This window comes from Hippopotamus amphibius, chromosome 8 (genome assembly GCF_030028045.1).
Source record: "Hippopotamus amphibius kiboko isolate mHipAmp2 chromosome 8, mHipAmp2.hap2, whole genome shotgun sequence".
Classification (NCBI taxonomy): Eukaryota; Metazoa; Chordata; class Mammalia; order Artiodactyla; family Hippopotamidae; genus Hippopotamus; species Hippopotamus amphibius.
Window position 1 is genome coordinate 53,013,394 of NC_080193.1, and position 21,762 is coordinate 53,035,155.

The 21,762-nt window shown below is 41.4% G+C and overlaps 1 protein-coding gene and 1 long non-coding RNA gene across 5 annotated transcripts in view; one reads left to right on the forward strand and one right to left on the reverse strand.

Moving 5' to 3' along the window:
• LOC130858218 (uncharacterized) overlaps positions 1–16,822 on the reverse strand; it is a 57,833-nt gene extending 41,011 nt beyond the window's left edge. Inside the window, exon 1 of the long non-coding RNA XR_009055017.1 lies at positions 16,366–16,822. This is a non-coding gene — a long non-coding RNA (uncharacterized LOC130858218). The remainder of the gene's footprint in view (positions 1–16,365) is intronic.
• ACMSD (aminocarboxymuconate semialdehyde decarboxylase) overlaps positions 13,772–21,762 on the forward strand; it is an 87,973-nt gene continuing 79,982 nt past the window's right edge. For 2 of the 4 annotated variants that reach the window (XM_057744319.1, XM_057744318.1), the window contains exon 1: positions 13,777–14,054. In XM_057744319.1, coding sequence (XP_057600302.1) covers positions 13,998–14,054 — 57 coding nt within the window. In that variant the 5' untranslated portion in view covers positions 13,777–13,997. Of the gene's footprint in view, positions 14,055–21,762 lie in introns of all 4 variants that reach the window. The other 2 variants (XM_057744316.1, XM_057744317.1) reach the window with 2 other exon arrangements.

Below are 21,762 nucleotides of genomic sequence, written 5' to 3' on the forward strand. Positions count from 1 at the left end.
AAGCAGCAGCATCACCTAGAAATTTGTTAGAAATGCAGATTCTTGGGTTCCAGCCCAGATCTACTGAATGAGAAACTCTGAAGTGGAGGCCAGCAATCTGCATTTTAACAAGTCCTGCACATTAGGCTAATGCTCACTAAAGTTTGAGCACCACTGACCTAACCTATCCTGACTGATTCTGCTTCCACTATCAATCACCTGGTGCTCTGTATCCAGAAATAAAATGCACACAAACAGAGAGAATCCATCTCATCTAACTGAATTATCATCACCTTACTGGGCAGAACTCTTACACCACAATACCTCATAGGCCACTGTCACAATCAATATACTGATTGTCTTGGGCCATGTGTCTCCCTCAGGTTCAGTCAGCCCTGTCCCCACGGGACACAGTTTGGATGGGGGCAGAGAGGGTCACTGACACAGAGCATGGCTACACCTGCCCGCATAACCACCTAGAATTGCACACTCAGCATCAGTCAAGGGTATGGTAGTTCAGAGAGGCTGTAGATTCAGCATGAATGTTCCCCTCAGCAAATTATAACAAATATAGAATATAGGACAACAAAATAGAAGACTGCAAAGGAGTTGTGATGGGTTCTACTGACCTGTCTTAATAATCATTTCCCATTCCCCTCTTTCCTGTTTTACTTTGCCTTCTGCCAACCTCAGCTTCCAGAGCTTTACAGCTTAAACCTTTTAAGGTTTAGCCCAGTGTTTCTGAAACTTGGTGCACATTAGAACCACCTGAGGAACTTTTCAAACTATCAGAACTTTTAATTCTGAATCTGGTTTGGGGGTGGGGGTAGGGGGAGGGTGGGTGTATGCCAGATTTAGCAAGTAAAAATACAGGAAGCATAGTTAAATCTGAATTTCAGATAAATTATGAATTTCCTAGTATAAGTATGCCCCATGCAATGTTTGACAAATACTTATACTAAAAGTATTATTCACTGTTTATAAATTCAAATTTAATTAGGCCTCCCTGGACAGGGCAAGCAAGGATGAGGGTAGGGGTTGGGGGAGGTAGGTCGATATTTTTAAAGTTCCCCTAGTGATTACCACTTGGGGGTTAAGACTGAATCTCTGGTCTTTCCCAATCCATCCTCAACCTCACAGGATAAAAGTTATTATTTGCTATCATCAGAGCTCCAAGTAAGTCTAGAGTGGCATTCATTCTTTTTTAAACACACTTCAGGTGATGGATTTCACATTCATTTATTTCTGCTTCTCCCCTCCATCACACTGTAAGAGCATGCAATGACTGACAGCCCTAGTATTGTCATTACCAGTGAATAACACATAACCCCCCATCACATAAATGCCTACCACCTCACTTCCAAATTAGGCATCAATTATGGCAATTGTGAATGAAGAGACTTAGAGAGGAGAGCTGATCTCTGATTCAAAGTCACAGTGGAAAAAAAAGATGAATAAAATTCAAGTGTACCACTAGCTTTTAGGTTGACACTCATGAATCTAATTTAGAGGGAGAAAATCATTTTTCCTGAGTTCCACTAGACATAGCTCTCTATGAACGAAGAACTGTATTAGGTTACTCTGATCTGGCAAACGCTAACGTAATCAGAGGAGATCCTGGATTGAATTTTAATTCTTGGTTTCTGCAGTTGATTTAAAAAATAGTTCAGGGGGCAACTGGAGCAGCATATACATGGCTGTGGGATTACTGGTTCAACCACTGAAGCAAACAGTTAAGCTAAATCGTGCCTACATTATCAGAGTGAGAAGAGAACATTGGATAACCCGTGATAAAACTGCTTAGAGGAATTCCCTGGTGGTCCAGCGGTTAGGACTCACTGCAAGGGGCACGGGTTTGATCCCTGGTCAGGGAACTAACATTTTACATGCCTTGCAGCATGGCCAAAAAAACAAAACAAAAACTGCTTAGAGAAGACAAACCATTGTGATTCATGGTCAAAAATGACATTAGTTATGGTGACTTTTGAGAACACTGACAATGTGACACATCATAAATTCCTTTAAAATATATTTTTATAAACTTTTCCAATGATCGGAGTATCATAATGTCATTATGAAATATTTTGAAAACACAGAGATTAAAAAAATAATTCAGAATCTCATTATTCTGATAGAACCACTGTGTGAATTTATAGCTGCATTTTCTTCTAGACTAAAAATTCCTTTGTATGTTTTCAAGTGGTTTTCCATTAACCATTCTTAAAGTCCAACTACACTGTAGCCCTGATGCTGCTGTTCATCACCTAGCAAGCAACTCAAATGCCATTGTAAAGCCTTTCCTTTCTTCCTTCTCTTTTTAATCGTCTAACTTTGACTCAGTAGATGACCTCACTTCCCACCTCAGAAACACCATAGATATTAGCAGCTCTTGATGGTTGAGGCTTCTTTGGTTTAACACATCATGGCTCCTTGAATCTCTTCATCTCTCCCTTCACCCTAAAAAGTAGAGGGGATCCCTCCTCTCCAAAGCTACCCCTCTACCTGTACTCTAGTCTTCACCACTTCCTGTTCACGTGAGCTAACCTCCACCTAAACTTTTGTCTCCATTGCTCCAGGCCTCCTCAGGTGGCTCAGATCCATTGATGGATATCAATGGATATCCATCCATATATGGCCTATATGTCATGGGATTACTCAACCCCAACTTCCACCCAAAAACTTCCCTACCCATATACTAACATCTGGAATTCCTAGTGGAGCTTGCAAAAATTTCAAATGTGTCATCGTATATATGTATGCAAAATGTAAGTTTCTCTGCTTTTCTATAATCTCGTTCAATTGCTAATACAAATCCTTAAGCCATAAGATGGCAAAAGCTTAATCACAGTTATTTCAGGTTTTCTCTCACCCACACATTCTCCTTGAGATTTTATCTAAATTCTGGAGGGCTTATGTGATGACAACAATATGAAAAACAACTAACCCTTATATACCACCTACACTATGCTAAGCATTGTTTTATATGCCTTCCATGTCTTAACTCAAATTTGATCCTTACAACAGCCCAAGGCAGGTTTTATTATTCTCCTATTTTACATATGGGGAGATGAGTACATAGAGAAATAGATAATCTGCTCAAGAAAATAGTTTGTATCTTTGTGCTATAGTCTCTGCTCTAAACCATTACCCCAGACTCTCCTTACTCTCTTTTGTAGCCCAGGGTAGGCAGAGGCGGTATTACCAAACCAAATTTTGGTCTGTTCACCCACCACACAGCAAAGCCAATGTACTGACACTGGGTTGTAGTAAAGGAAAGTACAGCATCTATTGCAGGGCACCAAGCAAGGAGAATGGGCAGCTAATGCTCAAAAAAACCCAAACTCCCTCATGGCTTTCAAGGAAGAGTTTTGGTGTTATTGTTGTTGTTTTGGCCATGCCATGCAGCATGCATGATCTTAGTTCCCTGAGCTGGGATCAAACCTGTGCCCCCTGCAATGGAAACGTGGAGTCCTAACCACTGGACCACCAGGGAATTCCCACAGAAGAGTTTTAAGAGCAAAATTAGGGGTGAGGGTTGACTTTCTTCTGATGGTGAGGTAACAGGGTGATGTTTTAATCATCAACTTTCTGGTTCCAACCAGTCTTGGTTCTATGTGTTTGTGGTCAGAATGTAATCACCATTCACCACTTGGTGGGAGTGTAGTTCCTGTAGAACAACTCAAGATATATGTCAAATTTTTATGTATATCCCTTGAGGAGTAACTAGGACTCTGTTTTATTGCTGAACTATTGTTTAATCTATCATTACTTTTCTTGCTTGACTGCCTTTCCTTTGTTTCTGCCTTCCCTCACTTCCCCAACTAGTAACTACTTGAGTCTGCCCTTTGGAACTCAGGGAAGACCTAGGAGACTAAAATCTTTTTCTACAAATAAGAAACAGGGGACACAGAGGGGTTTTTGTACCTGGGAGCCCCCTACAGAGTCCTGCTTGGTTTCAGTCCCCCCTTTCTTTGATACTCCTCAATTCTGAGAGAAACAGGGGCAGGACAAGCAGGAGAATGAAATTTTGGACAGAGACTAATCATAAACTCAGCAGAAGAACTCATCTTCAGTGGTATCTGGTTTGGGTCACTGTCCGTGTTGGTATATGTTGAAACATCTTCCTTCCATCATCAATACACACAGATGCCTGCTGACTCATCCCTCACCCCAAGGCCCCTTCATGATTGGCTTGCTGTCAGCTACTTCTACCTCCCTCTTGGGATCACTCTGCAGCTCTCCTGCCTTGCTGAACTTCGGGCTCTCTGTTTACCTAAGTAAAGCTGTCTCTGTCCAGGTACAACATTCAATCACACTTCCTTGCCACCTTCCCAGGCACTGCCTGGGAATCAAGGCACGGTCCCCTCTGCTACCAGATCAAGAACTCACAACCTAGCTGAGATTTTCCCCCTCCATCCCACTCCCAGGCTTGGCCCTGGGAGGCAGGGCATAGAGATGACCTCCTCAGGGACCCACAGTATAAACACATTTCCCTCTCCTTCTCTGACTCCCCTCTGCCTGGTCCGGGAGGTCTTTAGGTAGTAAAGGGTGGGTGAAAATTTGATCTCAACCCTCAATCCTCCTAAGTCTATGGTTCAAAGTCTACCACTGAGGCTGAGGCTTTTAAAACTGAAAATCCAAGAGCTGGCTTCTGTTTTTTACCCTTGAACACCTAATTTTCCAAATATAAAAAGTGCCAGAGAGTTCTCAGAAATACTGGGAATGACACCTGTTGCTGCATGATATTGAATAAAGGCTGAAACTTTTCACATAACAGTTCCACATGAGGCTTAGATAGAAATGCTCCAGAAAAATACATTTTATCCACCTGCTCATGGTTATTTACTTATTGATAAATTAGTGCATCAAATATTTGTGAAACATTTACAAAGCACTGTATTTGTTCAGGTTCTTCAGAGAAACAGAACCGATTAGATGTGTGTATATATAAACAGAGATTTATTTTAAGGAATTAGTTCACGTGATTGTGGAGGCTGGAAAATTCAAAATCTGCAAGGTAAGCCAACAGGTTAGAGACCCAGGGAAGAGTTGATTTTGCAGTTCAAGTCTGAAGGCCATCCAAGAGGCACATGAAAAGATATTCAACATCACTAATTAAATGCAAATCAAAACTACAATGAGATTATCACCTCACAGCTGTCAGAATGGCCATCAACAAAAAGTCTACAAACAACAAATGCTAGAGAGGGTGTGGAGAAAAGGGAACCCTCCTACACTGTTGGTGGGAATGTAAATTAGTGCAACCACTATGGAGAACAGTATGGAGGTTCCTTGGTATGGAGGTTCCTTAAAAAACTAAAAATAGAGCTACCATATGATCCAGCAATCCCACTCCTGGGCATATACCCAGAGAAAAACATGGTTCAAAAGGATACATGTACCCCAATATTCATTGCAGCACTATTTAAAATAGCCAAGACATGGAATCAACCTAAATGTCCATCCACAGATGAATGGATAAAGAAGTGGTATATATACACAATGGAATATTACTCAGCCATTAAAAAGAATGAAATAATGCCATTTGCAGCAACATGGATGGACCTGGAGGTTATCATACTAAGTGAAGTAAGTCAGACAGAGAAAGACAAATATCATATGATATCACTTATATTTGGAATCTAAAAAAAAAAAGATGGTACAAATGAACTTCTTTACAAAACAGAAACAGACTCACAGACTAAGAAAACAAACTTATGGGTACCAAAGGGGAAAGGTGGGGGGAGGATAAATTGGGAGATTGCGATTGACATATATAAACTACTATATATAAAATAACCAACAAGGACCTACTGTATAGCACAGGGAACTCTGCTCAATAGTCTGTAACAACCTAAATGGGAAAAGAATTTAAGAAAGAATCGATACATGTATATGTATAACTGAATCACTTTGCTGTACACCTGAAACGAACATGATGTTGTAAATCAACTATACCTCAATTAAAAAAATTTTTTTTTAAAGTTTGAAGGCCATCTGCTGGCGGAACTATCTCCTCATCCGGGGCCATCAGTCTTTTTATATTAAGGCCTTCAAATGATTAGAAGTTTCCACCCACATTATACACGGTAATTTGCTTTACTCAAAGACTATTCATTCAAATGTTAATCCCATCCAAAAAAAAAAAAAACAAAACCCTTTATAGAAACACCTAAAGTAGTGGTCAACCAAATATCTGGACACTGTGGCCAAGCTGACACATAAAATTAACCATCACAAGCACTTACTCAGTTGCTTTTCACTGAGGTTTTAAGAGATAAGACAAACATGGCCCCTGGCCCTATGATATTTTCTCAAAAATTCATTAATTCAACAGTTCCCCTATGTAGACAAATTCAAACTCAAGTGCAAAAGGTTGAAACCAGCTCCTCTACAAACAGCAAGTATTGATAAGGAAGAAAAAGAGCTAAAGAGGTCTCTGGGTGCCAAAAGCTAGGGCCTGGGTAAAAGGTATCAGCAAAGAATTCTCTTATCTTTTCTTTTTTTTAATAAATTTATTTATTTATTTATTTATTTATTTATTTATTGGCTGCATTGGGTCTTCGTTGCTGCACACCAGCTTTCTCTAGTTGTGGAGAGTGGGGGCTATTCTTCATTGTGGTGTGCCAGCTTCTTGTTGTGGTGGTTTCTGCTGTTGTGAAGCACGTGCACTAGGTGTGTGGGCTTCAGTAGTTGTGGCTCGCAGACTCTAGAGCTCAGGCTCAGTAGTTGTGGCGCACAGGCTTACTTGCTCTGCGGCATGTGAGATCTTCCTGGACCAGGGATCCAACCCGTGTCCCCTGCATTGGCAGGCAAATTCTTAACCACTGCACCACCAGGGAAGTCCCGAATTCTGTTATTTTGAACTTGAAATCATTCACAACCTTGTCAGGACCATTCCTACTCACTCACTCCCCCAACTAAGTCTTCTAGGGGGAGTTAGTCCCCCTTTACCACTTGGAGCTGGGAGTAGTTGAGAGAGGCTTCACTGAGGAGTGATGTTTAAGCTAAATGTTCATTGATGGATAGGTGTACACGGTAGAAAGGACAGGGAAAGGTCATTCCAGACATTATGGCTCAAAAAAGCCATAAATAAAGACCAAAAAAGGGAAATGCATTGCATTTGGGGAGGTATAAAGTGTCCCCTGTGACTGGGTCATGGAGCACAGTGGCAAAGCACAGGGACAAAAGAGGTAGAAAAGTACATATGGGGTCTTGTTTCCCATGCAGTGAGAGACCATGAAAAGCATTCAGCTGGAAGGAGATGTGATCATTTTGTGTTTTAGAGCGGTCACACTGGCCAAGAGTCCTGGGGATGGATTACAGTGGGCCAAGACTGGAGTCAGAGACCACTAGTGGGCGATTAAACAATCCTGGATGATATGTGCCTAAAAGTGAGACTGGAGAGGAGGGAACAGGGTCGGGAGACGCAATGGGGTTAGAATTTAAAAACCTGATGCTTTATTGATTGTGGGGAAGAGAAAGAGAGAGGCAGAGAGGGAGAAGTCTGGTTTGGATAGCGTGTCATCCACTGAGAGAGAAAACACAAGAAGAGGAGCAGGTACAGAAGGAAAGAAGAATTCCAATTTGGAATGGGAGCCTCCAAGAGAGGTCTCTTCTACCAGTGGAGCTGCCTACCTTCAGATCATAGGCCTGGCCAAGGAGAAACACAATCATGGTGACCATCACAGAGGGGAGGTCCCCACCCCACAGTCCTGCATCACATAAACCCAGGGTTCTTATATAATCCAATATCGGACTTCCTGCCAGTCTACACATGATGGAATAAAAGATATTGGATTACTTATGTCACGATCTAATTCATAGCTGATAGTGTTAAGTATTCAAGCTAATACTTAGAACACTATGCAATCAGTTCTGCTATGATCGTCCCTATTTTACAGAATCACTAAGTAAATTGTCCAGTGCTATCTGGCTAATAATCAGGAGAGTCAGGAGCTGAACCTTGGTATTTGAGCTGATTCATAACCATCAGATTAGGCCCAGGAGAAAAGAGATACTCAGACTTGGTCTAAACCATATTTTAGTTTTATATAATACAACTACTGAATAATTTAAGGCCCTCTTGCCTTTTTCCACAAAGGAATGCCAGAATAAAGCTCATCTGATTTACAATTCAGGTTTTTTTTTAATGTGGAGATGAGATCTTAAACAATTTTTTTTCTTTTTTCTTTTTTTCTGTCACTTTCCTTAGTGCTGTAGTAGGAACTGAAAGAGTGTTATCTTTTGCTCGTGAGGTCACTGTGAGCTCCTGCCCATTTAGCCAAAAGTCTGCCTGTCTTTATAATTAGAAGTAAAGGCATTGCTCTTTTCTTCTGTTACATGTACACTGAAGACACAGGACTCACTGGATGTAGCTGTATGTACAACATTTTAAATCTCCTACTTTCCCTTCAATACTGCTTGGTGAAGGTAGTCTTTCTCCTCCCTCTGGATGAAAACCTAGGTTGTCTCCATGACATTTCCACTCTCTTCTACATAATAAAAATTCCTAAAGTCACTCTAAATTGCAAACTCATCCTCAGGTAAAAAAGTGAAAATGTCTAGTACAATATATTAATAATCTCTTCAATCCTCATTGAAAGATACGACTTCTCTTCCTGAAGGTGGGCACACAGTCCTTTCTTCTTCCCCAAATGCCATTTCTGCTTCTCCTTGAAATTGATCTCCTTGATTGGCAGAGTCAAAGCAAGGAGAGAGATTAAATGTTAGGGTTATAGGCAAATTGTTGCCTGACCGACCATGTAGAAAGATGGCTTACAGCTCTGTGGGCAGGCTGGGGCATAAAGGGTCTCTTTCTCTTGCAGAGTGGTTTTGAGGTTCTCTGGTGGCTCCCCAGCATTGGGGCCCTCCCCTGCAGCTCCCTGCAGATAATTTTTACTTGATTGACCTATCAATAACTGAGAGACATATGTTGAAAGATTTGTCAAATATATGTGTGTGTGTGTGTGTGTGTACGTTATATATTTTGAGGCCATTTGGTATACCAATTTAGAATTACTATGGCTTTGTAGTCAGTTGAACCTTTTATTATTATACAGTGGTCCTCTTTTACTCTAACAATGCTTTTTGTTTTACAGTCTCTTTTATTTGAATTACCCTGTTTGTGATAAACAACTATCATAGCCTTCTTTGGTTAGGATTTGCTTCTTTTAATTTCTCTTACCTTTTTACTTTCAAACTTTACTTATAGTTTAAACGAATTTTCTATAAACAACACATAGTTGTTATTCTGCCATTTCATTTTGTGCTTTCTATTTGCCTATTTTTTCTATGTTTCTTTCTTTATTGCCTTCCTTTGAATTGAGTTTTCTTTCTTATCCCATCTTCCACTTAACTGGATAGGAAATTATATACTCTATATGTAATCTTTTAGTAGTTACTTTGGAAATTTTTACCATGCCTAATTGTGGTAGGCTGAATAATGTCCCCATGCAAAGATCCCCAGAACCTGTGAAAATGCTACCTTACATGGGAAAAGGCACTTTGAAAATGTGATTATATTAAAGCTCCTGGGATGGGGAAATTATCCTGGGTTATCTGGGTGGGTCCATAGTGATTACATGAGTCCTTATAAGAGGAAGCTGGGAGAGTTAGAGTCAAAAAAGGGTGATGTGATGGCGGAAGCTGAGAAAAGGGCTATAAGATTCTAACTGCTGGCTTTGAAGATGGAGGATTGTGGGAAGACATTCTGGAACCTTTTTGAAACATTGAAAATGTTTAAGTATGTGGGCCGAGCGATGGGATTCAGAATGTCCTGCTTGAGCAGTGGAGGAGCTGAGGGTGCGGGGCATGGAGACTAATATCACCCTGTTTGGTCCTGAGGGATGGCTGGTTAGCCAAAGACGGGTAAGATTCCTCAGAGGAGGAACAACCTAAGACAGGCACAGCCGCAGAGGGGCCAACAGGGGTGATGCATAGAGCCTTCCTTATATCACCGTGTTTGGCCCTGGAGGATGACTGGTTAGCCAGAGACGGGTAAGATTCCTCAAGGGAGGAACAACCTAAGACAGGCACAGTCACAGAGGGGCCAACACGGGTGGGGCACAGACCCTTAATCCTTCTGAGAGAGGTCTCCTTCCCCCAGGGCTGCTTTGCTCTCCACACCCAGCTCAAATCAGGACCCAGGAGGCAAACAAAGATCATTGCCCCCAGTCATGTGAGGCCTTTGATTGTTTATGGGATTAACCTGGGAGTGTCAGACCCTTAGGCTATGCTGAGAACTCAATAAAAGCAACGTGGGATCAATCAGCGAGGGTCTTGATCCTAGAGGTCTTGAGTCCCCCGGTCCCATCTTTCTCTTCAGTCTGTGTCTGTGTCTTCTTCAAGCTTGCGGCACCCGTCACTCACCTCGAGTCGCCGAGCTGGTCTCGGCAGAGGATGGGATCATGAGCCAAGGGTGCGGACAGTATCTAGAAGCTAGAAAAGGCAAGGAAACCAATTCTTTTCTAGAGCCTTTCTCAGGAACATAGCCCTGCTGACCCATTTTAGACTTCTGACTTTCAGAACTACAAGAGAATAAATTTGTGTTAGCTTAAACCACTAAGCTTGTGGTAAATTGTTACAGTAGCAATTGGAAACTAGTACACATTTTGGTATCTGAAAGCGGGGTGCTACTGTAACAAATACATAAAACGTGAAAGTAGCTTTAGAATTGGGCAGTGGGCAGAGGTTAGAAGAATTTTGAGGTGCATGATGGAAAAATCCTAGATTTCCTTGAACACACAGTAGAAATAGGGTTTAATTCTGCCAGTGAAGGCTCAGAAGGAATTGAGGAGCATGGGCGAGAGAGCCTATATTGTTTTAGGGAATACCTAAATCATCCTAAATAGAACACTGGTAGAAATATGGATGTTAAAGGCACTGCTGGTGAAGGCTCAGAAGGAAATGAGGGTCATGCTAGAAAGTGGAGGAAATGGGATCCTTGTTAAATTCAGTGATGGAAAACTTAGCTCAACAGTGTGTCCTACAGGTGTGTGGAAATCAGAACTTATAAGTGATGCAATTGGATATTTAGCTGAGGAGGTTTCCAAGCAAAATATTAAAGGTTCATCCTGGTTCTTTCTCACTGTTTATAGTCAAAAGTAAAAGGGAAAAGATAGACTGAAAAACTGGTAAGAAAAAAGGAACCAGGACTTGATGATTTAGAAAATTCTCAGCTTATCAAGATTGCAAAAGATGTTAAAATTAGGAGATTCACTGTTAGGAGGGCATGCTTTGGACAGAAAAACTAAGAATACAGGTGGACAACCTTTGGCTAGTGCCTTAATTCTGTAAAATAGGCATCATCATCATCATCACTATTATTATTATTAAAAACATTATTTAAGTTTACTTCTAAGATTACCAGTTTCTTTACTCCCCACTCATTTTACATTTCAGACATTTTTTCTGGGGTTATTTTTCCTCCTTTCCTCTTGGAGTATATCATTAGAAACTCCTTAAGTGAGTTTCTGTTGGTAGCAAACTCAGTTTTTATCTGAAAATTTCTTTACTTCTTCTTCATTGCTAAAGCAAAATTTACAAGGTTGTAAATAAAATACAGTTCCAGATTGACAATTAGCTTTTTGAACTATTATTCTACTTTCCTATGGCTACCGTCATTGCTGTGAGAAGTCTAACTGCTGAGTTTCAAAGGCATTCTCGTTTTCTCTCTAGCAGTTTATAGGATCTAATCTTTATTAGTGGTATTCTGTAGTTTCACTACAAGGTTTCTAGAAAGAGAGTTCTTTTTGTTAATTCTTCTTGATATATGTTTTTTAAAAATTAATCAATTTATTGGCTGCATTGGGTCTTTGTTGCTGCCTGCAGTCTTTCCCTAGTTATGGTGAGCGGGGGCTACCCTTCGTTGTGGTATGCAGGCTTCTCAATGCGGTGGCTTCTTCTGTTGCAGAGCACGGGCTCTAGGCATGTGTAGGCTTCAGTAGTTGTGGCACCTGGGCTCAACAGTTGTGGCTCGCAGTCTCTAGAGCACAGGCTCAGTATTTGTGGCACAGAGACTTGGTTGCTCCAGGGCATGTGGAATCTTCCCGGCCCAGGGCTTGAACCCGTGTCCCCTGCATTGGCAGGCGGATTCTTAACCACTGTGCCACCAGGGAAGCCTGTGATGTAGGTTTTGATTCCTAGATCTGTTGACTCATCATGTCTGGAAATTTTGCAACTATCACCTCTTGGAATATCTCTCCTCCAACTTCTCTCTCCTCTCTTTTAGCACTCCAAGTAGACTCCTTTTAGACTTTCTCATTCTACCCTTTGTGCTTTCTGACACTTTTATATATGTTCAGTCCCTTCATCTCTCTATGCAAGTCTCTCTTCCAATTCATTAATGAAGGAGTTTCAGCTTTGTAGGAGCCTATGCTATGATCTCCCATTTCCCTCTGGGATATTAATTTTCAAAGTTCCAGGATTCTGAATCCACCTTACCTAGGTTCAAACTCTGGCTCTACCACTTACTATTGTGTGACCATGGACAAGTTACCTAACTTCTCTGTGCTTCAGTTTCCTCTTCTACCAAATGAATATTGGTAATAGTTCCTCTCACAGGATTGTTATAAAGAACAAATAAATTGATATGAGTAAAAATGCTTGGAACAGTGCCTGGCCCATAGGATGTGCTCTAACACTGCTTACACTTACTCTGAGTACTGACATGTACCTTCATGTTACTTTAAGGCTCATTCATTTCAGCTCACTGAACTTTAAAAAAAAAATGATCTGAGGAGTTCCAGTATTTTCGTTCAAGCTAAGCAAGCATTTAAACATATGTTTGTTTTAATTTATTCAGGATCCAGTTGAACTTGTTATTGTGTTGGCCAAAAAGTTCACACCAGGTTATGGAAAAACCCGAATGAACTTTTTGGCCAACCCAATATAACATATCCAGAATCTAGCTGAAAAGAATGTTTGTTAAAATTTATCCAGATTCTAGTTGAACAGCCTAGTAGGAAGATTTTGTTTTGCTTTGTTTTGTTTTCTTTTGTTTAACTATCTAGTCCCTGCATTGTAGAGGCTGAGATGAAGGGAGCATCCCAAAGCAGGTTCAAGGCTTTGCTAGAGTCCTCAGGTCCCTTGAGCATTTTAAGCTTTCCAGGAATAGGAAAGGGCAAACATAGAACAATAGAAGCCTGCTTTGCTCCAGGCTCTCTTTAGAAGCATGACCATGAGCCTCCCTTCATGCTCCAGTGCAAACCCTGCCCAACTTGCTCTGACAATCCTCTACTTCTCCCTACACTTACACTCTGTACAAGTACCTATAACAATGTGTGTATCATTCTATCTCTCATCCAACCTTATATCCTCAGCACATAGTAGTTTTCAATAAAAGTTTGTTAAATGCATGAATGAACAAATGAAAAAAAAGGCAATGGAGAAAACAACATATACGAAGTGTGGATTCTTTCTATGATTTAAAAGTAAACATGAAACTTCCTCCACAACTTTTCAACGTGCTAGATTTTCATTAACAAGGCAATTGCTAAGTATTACTTAAAGACCTAGAGGTAACTACCATACAAAAAGCAAAAACATTACATCGGTTTCTTCGGGGAATGAAACCAAGAATGAGAACAGATGAGTCAGGGATCTATTATTTTTCTTTAAAAGCCTTCTGATATTTGGTTTTTAACTAAGTATATCTTGACAAAAATTAAAATATTTAAAAACAAATATCAGTCCCTTTTTGACCCGCAGTAACTCAAAAGCAGCCTGCAGTATGTTTGACCTCATAGGGTTTAGTACAGTTTTTTTATTTAAATTTTGGGCCCAGAGTCCTGATTACCAAAGAGTTGTTGACCCAAAGCCAAGCTGACAAATAAACAGAACTGTGGACTTTAAGAAGGCAGTTCCAATGGATCTAGACCAGCTGGGCAGGCATACTGAGTGATGCCTGAAGTCATCCGTAAAGGGACTAAGTAAATCAATTAACTCCATGGTTTTCATGAAGACCTCTTCATATCAAAACTTCTTGCTTTACATGCGTCTCCTCTGATCCTGTGGAGATGAAAATTGACATCCACAGTCATATTCTACCAAAAGAATGGCCAGATCTAAAGAAGGTAATGGTGATTGATTTGCTGAATTATTTCTAGAATGTCTCCAGGGTTTCTCAATGCCTCTATTATAGAATGATGTCTTCTTTTGGGAATTAGATGTTAAATTTCTCTGCTTCAGGAGTGATTTTAAGTCATTTGGTAGCTCTGATGTCCTACTTTTTTAAAATGACTTCACATTTATTTTGTGAGAACATCGATAAAAGAAGTAAGTGTTCTCTCAAAATCCCTTTTCTCCTCTAATGAAGCATTCTTTAAAACTTCTGGACAACATAAGTCAAGCAGTTTTACTTCCATTTAAGTCACATGTTCAGCTGCTGGGGAGACAGGTGCCAGAATTTAAAGTTATGGTTTCAAGTAAGAGACTATTAAAAAATGGAACGTGATAGATTCCCATTACTTCTAAAATATATCTTCTTTCTAAAATGTTTAAAACAAATTTTAGAAGCACCAAATGATAGCTTTGTGGGATTTTTTTTTTTTAGTCTATTTTAAGTCCCTGTCTGAAACCTTTCATTTTTGATGTTCTTTAAGCTGTAAATCCTTGTTATGAACTAGAGAGTAGGAACATCAAAAAAAAAAAAAAACTAGAGGAAATGACATGAAACTTTTGCACAATGAATGTCTCTCAAGATGCTTCTCTGTGTTTCTCAAAAGATGGAAATTTCTTTTGTCATTAAGAACTTTTAAATGAATACTAAAAAAGGAAGGTGGGGAACATGAAAGAAGTTTAAAATTGGTTTGAGTTTTGTTCAGGCTAAGTATCAGATTTTATCCAATCTTCAGCCTTCTCTACTACTTTTACACTACTCATAAAGTTTCATCATTTTTATCCCAAGTGAGGCAAAATGAATGAACCAAATTCTAATTAAAATGTGGCTCACCGTTTCATTGTGCAGGCAGATGAAACTATTTTCTTCTCATAGTTGTCTCCTGGAAGAATGATCATCTTAAGTGTTCCTTTGTCCATTGGTATTTTAGGTAAGATGGACAGTGGACATTGTAGATCAAAACATTCAAGTGATGCTAAACCATCTTTGAAAGGCTTTCGTATTATAGTTAATGGTAAGAACTAACTCTATCAAACTAACCCCTCCAAAAGGAGCCTAAGTGCCTACATGGGAACTTGCTGTTCTGAATGCTGTTGTCCCGGTCACATTTTATTAAAGTACAGATACCACTTCACAATGTTAATGATGAACACCTGCCGTGGCCTAAAAGGGTACCTCCTCTTTGCCGAGAAAACTTTCTACCAAGTGTCCTGTGCCATAACCCCACCTTCCATTACCTGCCTCCCACCAGAAGCCTGCCTCCAGCATGAGCAGAGAACGGGTCACCAAGAGCTGATAATTTCTAGGTGCCTGACCTAAAGCAGGGCCCTGAAGGCATTGTTAAAATTGCTCTGGAAGCTCAGGGATGCAGAGCATGGGGGCAGGGGCGCGCGGGTTATAGCCATAAATGTGCGCCCTGGAGATTCCCTACACACAAGTTCCCCTGGCTCTTTATGTTCTGCCTTCCCATCTTCTAGTTATGCCTTCCCATCTACTAGTTACGCCTTCTCATCTAGTTATGCCTCAAAAAAGGGGAGGGGCATTTTGTACCCATAAACCAGGCTTTTATCTAGCAGTTTTGCACCCTGCAAGCAGATAACTGATATACTTAAAAAAATTTTTTATTGAAGTATAGTTGATTTACAATGCTGTATTAATTTCTTCTGTACAGCCAAGTGACTCAGTTATACATACACACATGTATATATATATATATATTCTTTTTCATATCTTTTCCATTATGGTGTATCACAGGATATTGAATATAGTTCCCTGTGCTCTACAGTCGGACCTTGTTGTTTATCCATTCTATACGTAACAGTTTGCATCTGCTAATCCCATACTCCCAATCCTTTCTTTCCCTACCTCCCCTCCCCGCTAGCAACCACAAGTCTGTTCTCTATGCCTGAGTCTGTTTGTTTCGATAACTGACATACTTGATGACAATGGTGATGGTAATAATTATCCGATACTCTTATACTTCCAGGGAGCAGTATATACATGTAATTTAATTCACACAAAATCTTGTGAATTGCAGACAGGACTTCTATCATTAATCGTGGGGAAAAATGAGGTCCTTGAGACTCAGAAATGAGCCTAGAATCCCAGAGCTTCGTGGGGCTGTGGTAGCCCCTCCATAGCTCTACACCCACACCCACCTTCCGAGAGCTGCCCAGGAGCGCATCATGGGGGGGAATGTCTCTGCGTACCTCTGCCCCACAGTGCCTCCCTCGACACCAGCCCGCTCCCCAATTCCCCACACTCACGTAAGCCCGCCGAGGGCTTCCTCACGGCGGGTCGAGCAATGTGATCTGTTATGTGCTGGAAGTTTCCGCTGGAGTGCAGGCAAGTCAGTGATGAAACAGTTCGCAGAAAACAGTTTCTGTGTTTTTAAACTGGGAGGAGTGAGATCAACAAAAATACATCTAAATGGTGCTGGGATCCTTCTCTCTCTCTTTCTCCCTATTTCCAGTCTATATGATCAGAGTAAAGTGAGTATTAAAGTGACATTATTGAATAGCTGATATTCCTTGGTGTTCATAGAGTTCAACAGTTCTAGCAGATTTTCCTTTGTCTTCAAATCGTTCCTTAGTAGGTAAAATATTATTTCAAAACATCAATCTCCTATCTTTTCTCACCATTTTTTTCAAACTTTCCAATTAAAAAAAAAGAGAATAAGCCAGTCCTAGTTTTATTTTGGAAGATGAAGCCTCTTTGGAAAAACTGATATCTCTTTTCAAACCTGCCTTTTCTTGTTAAACATTAATAGACACACTTCAAAAACCTTGACCTCCTTATGCAGTGAAGAAATAGAAAAGCAGATTTAACACGGCTGGCTTGATGATTAACTCATGATTAAAAAGGACTGGGATTTGAGAAATTTTTCATTTTCACTTGCTAATAATGACTATAGTCAAGTTAAGATCCTTGGTGGGGGGAAGTGTATCTTAGGTAGAAAAAAAGCAGATTCAAGGGGCACTTGATTAAATTGTTCCTGGTGAATCAGGACCCACACTCTGGCCTAAGAAACCATAGTGAAAGTTGTTTCAGGTTGATCCACAGTGAGATTATTCATAACAACAAGGATGATAATAAGGTTTCAGCTTTTTCCTTCAGCAAGGCTTCACTGCCCACCTACTGTGGAGGTAACCTCCACATGAACGAACCTGAATGTGAGTGGCATGGCGAAATTGAGAAAATTCACACGAGAGTATAGGAAAGCATGGGGTCAGGGGACTCAAGACCAAGTCAGTCAAGAGCCCCGAGCTCTGATTCCCATGGCATATTTATTGAGAAAGATCAAAAGCATTCTAGCAGAGACCAAATTATAAACAAAATAATGAAAAACACAAGGCATGAGACTTCAGAAAAGCCAAAACAGAATGCCTTGTGTATATTATAACTACCAGGGAGCATAGCTAAGCTTCAGCCCAGAGCTGGCACCATCAGGCTTCGCGACTGCCTTATCTCAGTCGGTTTTCCTTTGAGATTGGTTCTGTTTTCAGAACATGTTTACAGTCACTCAGCCATCATGTGCCCTCCGCAGGTGTTTCCAAGTTACTGTCCTCTCTGGTTTCCCACAACCTACTATTTGCCCAACAGTAAGGTTTACAAGGATTCTTCTAATTTTAAATGGGGTCCCCAAATTCCAGCCTTTAGTAAAAAATGATATATTTACGTCTTTCATTAGTGATGACTTAATTGCACTTGATCACCGTAAGGTTTTAGGAGACATAATCCCAGACATAACTTGACTTTTAAACATCTCCTCTAAGGAAATAGATACCTGGTTTCATCACCTGGAAGTTCATTATTCACCTCATGCATGTGAGGTCCCCAAAACACTGAAAATGTCACTCAGTTCATCAACCTCTGATTCATATATACCCACTTCAGAAACACAACTCTTTTGTGGAGAACTGAATTCCCTTGAATTTTTAATATTTCTTTTTTTTTTACTTGTCATGCCCATAAACGCCTATGGAACACTGGTCACTGTCAAGCATTTTCAGACAGTAAATGCCTCCTGGCATATGCTCTGACAAAAACTACTTCCAGGGTCATACATTTCAGACCCCAGGCTTGGTTCAACCTAGGATGAGAGCTAGGGGATTGTGTGGGGCTCAGATTTGGAGCAGAATAAAGTTGCCCCAAATAGTTTAGGTCTTTGTAAAGGCTCAGGGGAAGTACAAAGTGTTCCAAAGTATTCCAAGTGCTTTCCAAGACAGGGGAGGGAGGAACACAGAGTGGCAGAGGGCTCTTTCCTTCACAGCACTCCTTAGTGTCTGACCCCAGTGTACACCTTATTTCACAACTCAGGATGAGAGAGGCTGTTCCATGCCACCCCCACTGCCATTACTGCCTGCCGCCACCACCATCACTGGTACACCACTGCCACCAAACTCACTAAGACAGCCATCACCACTGCCACGTCATAGCCTCCACCACTGCCATTACTACTGTTGCCAAAATCTCGGCTTCTATACACCAGTGCCAAATAGAAATACGGAGACAGAATTTAGGAGGAAAGAGAAAGTGTAGCTTTATTTCTTTGCCAGGCAAGAGGGAACACAGCAAGCTAGCGCCTCCAAAAACGGTGCCCCCCTTTGAGAGGGTAGTGAGAAATTTTATAGTAATGGTTCAAAGAGGGCATAATCAGCTCATGGACATATTTCTGATGGGTTGGTGGTGAGGTACGTGGGAGTCAGCATCCTCAACCTTCATGTTCCAACTGGTCTGGGGTCTACGTGCTTGTGGGCAGCATACCATCATTAATCGTTAGCTTCTCCCACCTGGAGGGGGTTTCAGCATCTCCAAAACAGCTCAAAGATATTGTTGTGTGTATCCACTGATGGGGCACCAGGACCCTGCCCCAAGGCTGAACTATTGTTTCTCCTGACTTTGTTTCTCCCTTGTCTCCTCATCCCCTTCCTTCTCTAATTAACAACTGCTTGGATCTGCCCGTTGGAACTCTGGGAAAGTCATGGAGACTGAATGAAGGCTGTTTCCTGTCATCAAAGAAATGGGGGACACAGAACAGCTTTGTGCCCAGGACCCCCCACAGGGCCCTGCTTAGTACCACTACCGCCACTATCCCTACCACCATCATCTCCGTCATCATCACAACTATCACCACCACCAGCTCTGCCTCCACCACTGCCATCACCACTGTCACCATCACTATCAGTGTTAGCTTCAATGAGGCCCTTTCCATAGGCCAGGTCTGGAGTCAGGAGCGTTCTCTGAATTGTTCCAGTTAATTTCCATAAAACGTTATGTCACCTTGACTGCTGTTAGCCTCCTTTTACACATAAGAAAACAATGACTTCAAGACGTTAAGTGACTCCAAGAAAGTATCTTGTAAGCGGACTGTTGTGAGTGACAAGATCCCTCTGTTCTGCCTCCCCTGCCTCTCTGCCCTTCCCCAGTGCAATGCTTCTCTCACCTGCTGACTTACAGGTTAACGTTCCATAGGGAATTAAGAAAAAGTAAGAAAGAAAGTGAGGAAGGAAGGAAGGAAAGAAGGAGGGAAGGAGAGAAGGAAATAAAACCTTTTCTTTTACATTAAAGTAAGATTTCAATGGCAAATTTCCAGTTCAAGAGAGCATTTAAGTTTACTCTAAAGTGTAACTGAAGCCATTCCACCCCTTCCTCCAACACACACACCTGGCAGCTTTATCCAGGGGAAGAGAGGGGAAAAGCATAAGGGTACCAAATGCATGAAGCGCGTGGGAGGGCAAGGGAGAAATTAGGTGCAGGGAGGAGACACTGGAGTCCCTGGTTGACAGGCTTCCTTTCATGACCAGCCTATAAGCCATGTAGGTGTCACTTGGGAGGAGGCAGGTGGATTTCCAGAGCTAATGTGATTATTTGGAGCTAGAACTCAAGAACAGACCTTCTGCCCAGGTAGAATAAGGCTGGTAAAGAGTGGACCAGGGAACTTCCCTGGTGGTTCAGCAGTTAAGACTCCGTGTTCCCAATGCAGGGGGCCCAGGTCCGATCCCTGGTCAGGGAACTAGATCCCACATGCATGCCACAACTAAGAGTTTGCATGCTGCAACTAATGATCCCACATGCCACAACTAAGATCCAGCACAGCCAAATAAATAAATTTTTTTTTAAAAAAAGAGGGGACCAAATCTTAAGTCTATTGGGGCTGAATCCAGGGACAGACACAGAGACACACAAACACCCCTGTGCTGCAGGCCCAGGCCTCCCCTCTGAGTCTGGAGGTGAGAGGGAAGCCAGGAATAGGGAAGTGCCAAGACCTGGCTCCCTCTAGACAACTTCCCTGCACCGTGACATGAGAACCAAACCATGCTTCCCTGGTCTCATCCAAACACAGTTAGTGAGGAGCCACGTGGACATTCAGCTTCTTTAACTCTACCTATTGTTGCTGACAAGAGCTGTCAATGAGCCCTTTACATCGTGGTCTGTGGCCTCCATGCCCTCCCCTGACCTACATTTTGAGAGCCATTGCTTTGGAGCATGGAAATCCTGAACACTGGAAGCTACTCTCCAATCTGACCCCAGATTATCTTTCCAGCCTCCCTCCCATGACACTGCCTGACTCAAGCTGTGCATCAGTACCCTCCTCCCAGCCCCCAGGGAAATTGGATGTCACTCTATCATGGCGTGTCTCACACACACGATAAGGCTCTTCAATTACTTGCCCACCCCAGCCTTGCCCTCTCAAGACTGTGCTCCACACAGGCTGGAACTGTCCTTCATTTTTATTTTCTCTGCCCTAGAAAGACTGGTCATGGTGGGACTCCATGAGGGTTTGACAAATGAATGACAAATGTTCTGAATGAACAGAATGAGATTTTAAAACCTATAGTTACACAAGTCCTATATACCTATGTTCTTAGGCAGTCTTTCAAATTTTTTTATTCATGACCCCCAAGAAGAAATATATTTCATATTGTGAGTAGGTACAAGCATTCATGTATATAACGGAAACAAGAATTTCATGAAACTAATACTACATGGAAGGCATTCTAATACATTTGTTCTGTTCTATTCTATTCTATTCTATTCTATTCTATTCTATTCTATTCTATCCTATTCTATCCTACCCTACCCTATTCTATTCTATTTCATTCCATTCCATTGCTTTACTATCTTATCTTGGGTTTTCCAAGAAGCTGACCCTGAGATAAGGATTCAAATGCAAACAGTTTACTTTGGAGGTGATCCCAGGAAAATGCCAGTAGAGTGGGGAAATAAGACAGGGAAAACAAGGCTGCCAATGAAAGGGTAGAATGTGTGCCTCACCTCAAAGTCATCCTGCCAGAGGTGGTGAGGAAACCAGTGTATGCAGTCTATATACAAATGCCCTTAGTCATTGGTTGAGGGATTTTGGGTGGCGCAAGAAGGGGCTCGCTAATTCCCTGGTACTTCTGATGTTCTAGAAGGATCTACTCAAAGTTGGCTCCAATGGCAAAAGGGAAAATCTTGTCAAAGAAACGTGAATGCTTTTAGTTGAAAGAGGGCTGGTGTGCACTGAAGCACTACAGGGAAGGAATATGGGTGGGACACCAGCTGCATCCGTTACGCGTACTATTTCATGTTTTTAGAACATCTGGGTCATTAACCACTAAATTGATTTCATGATCTACTCATGTATTGCAACTCACAGTTTGAAAAGCAGAGTTAATGTT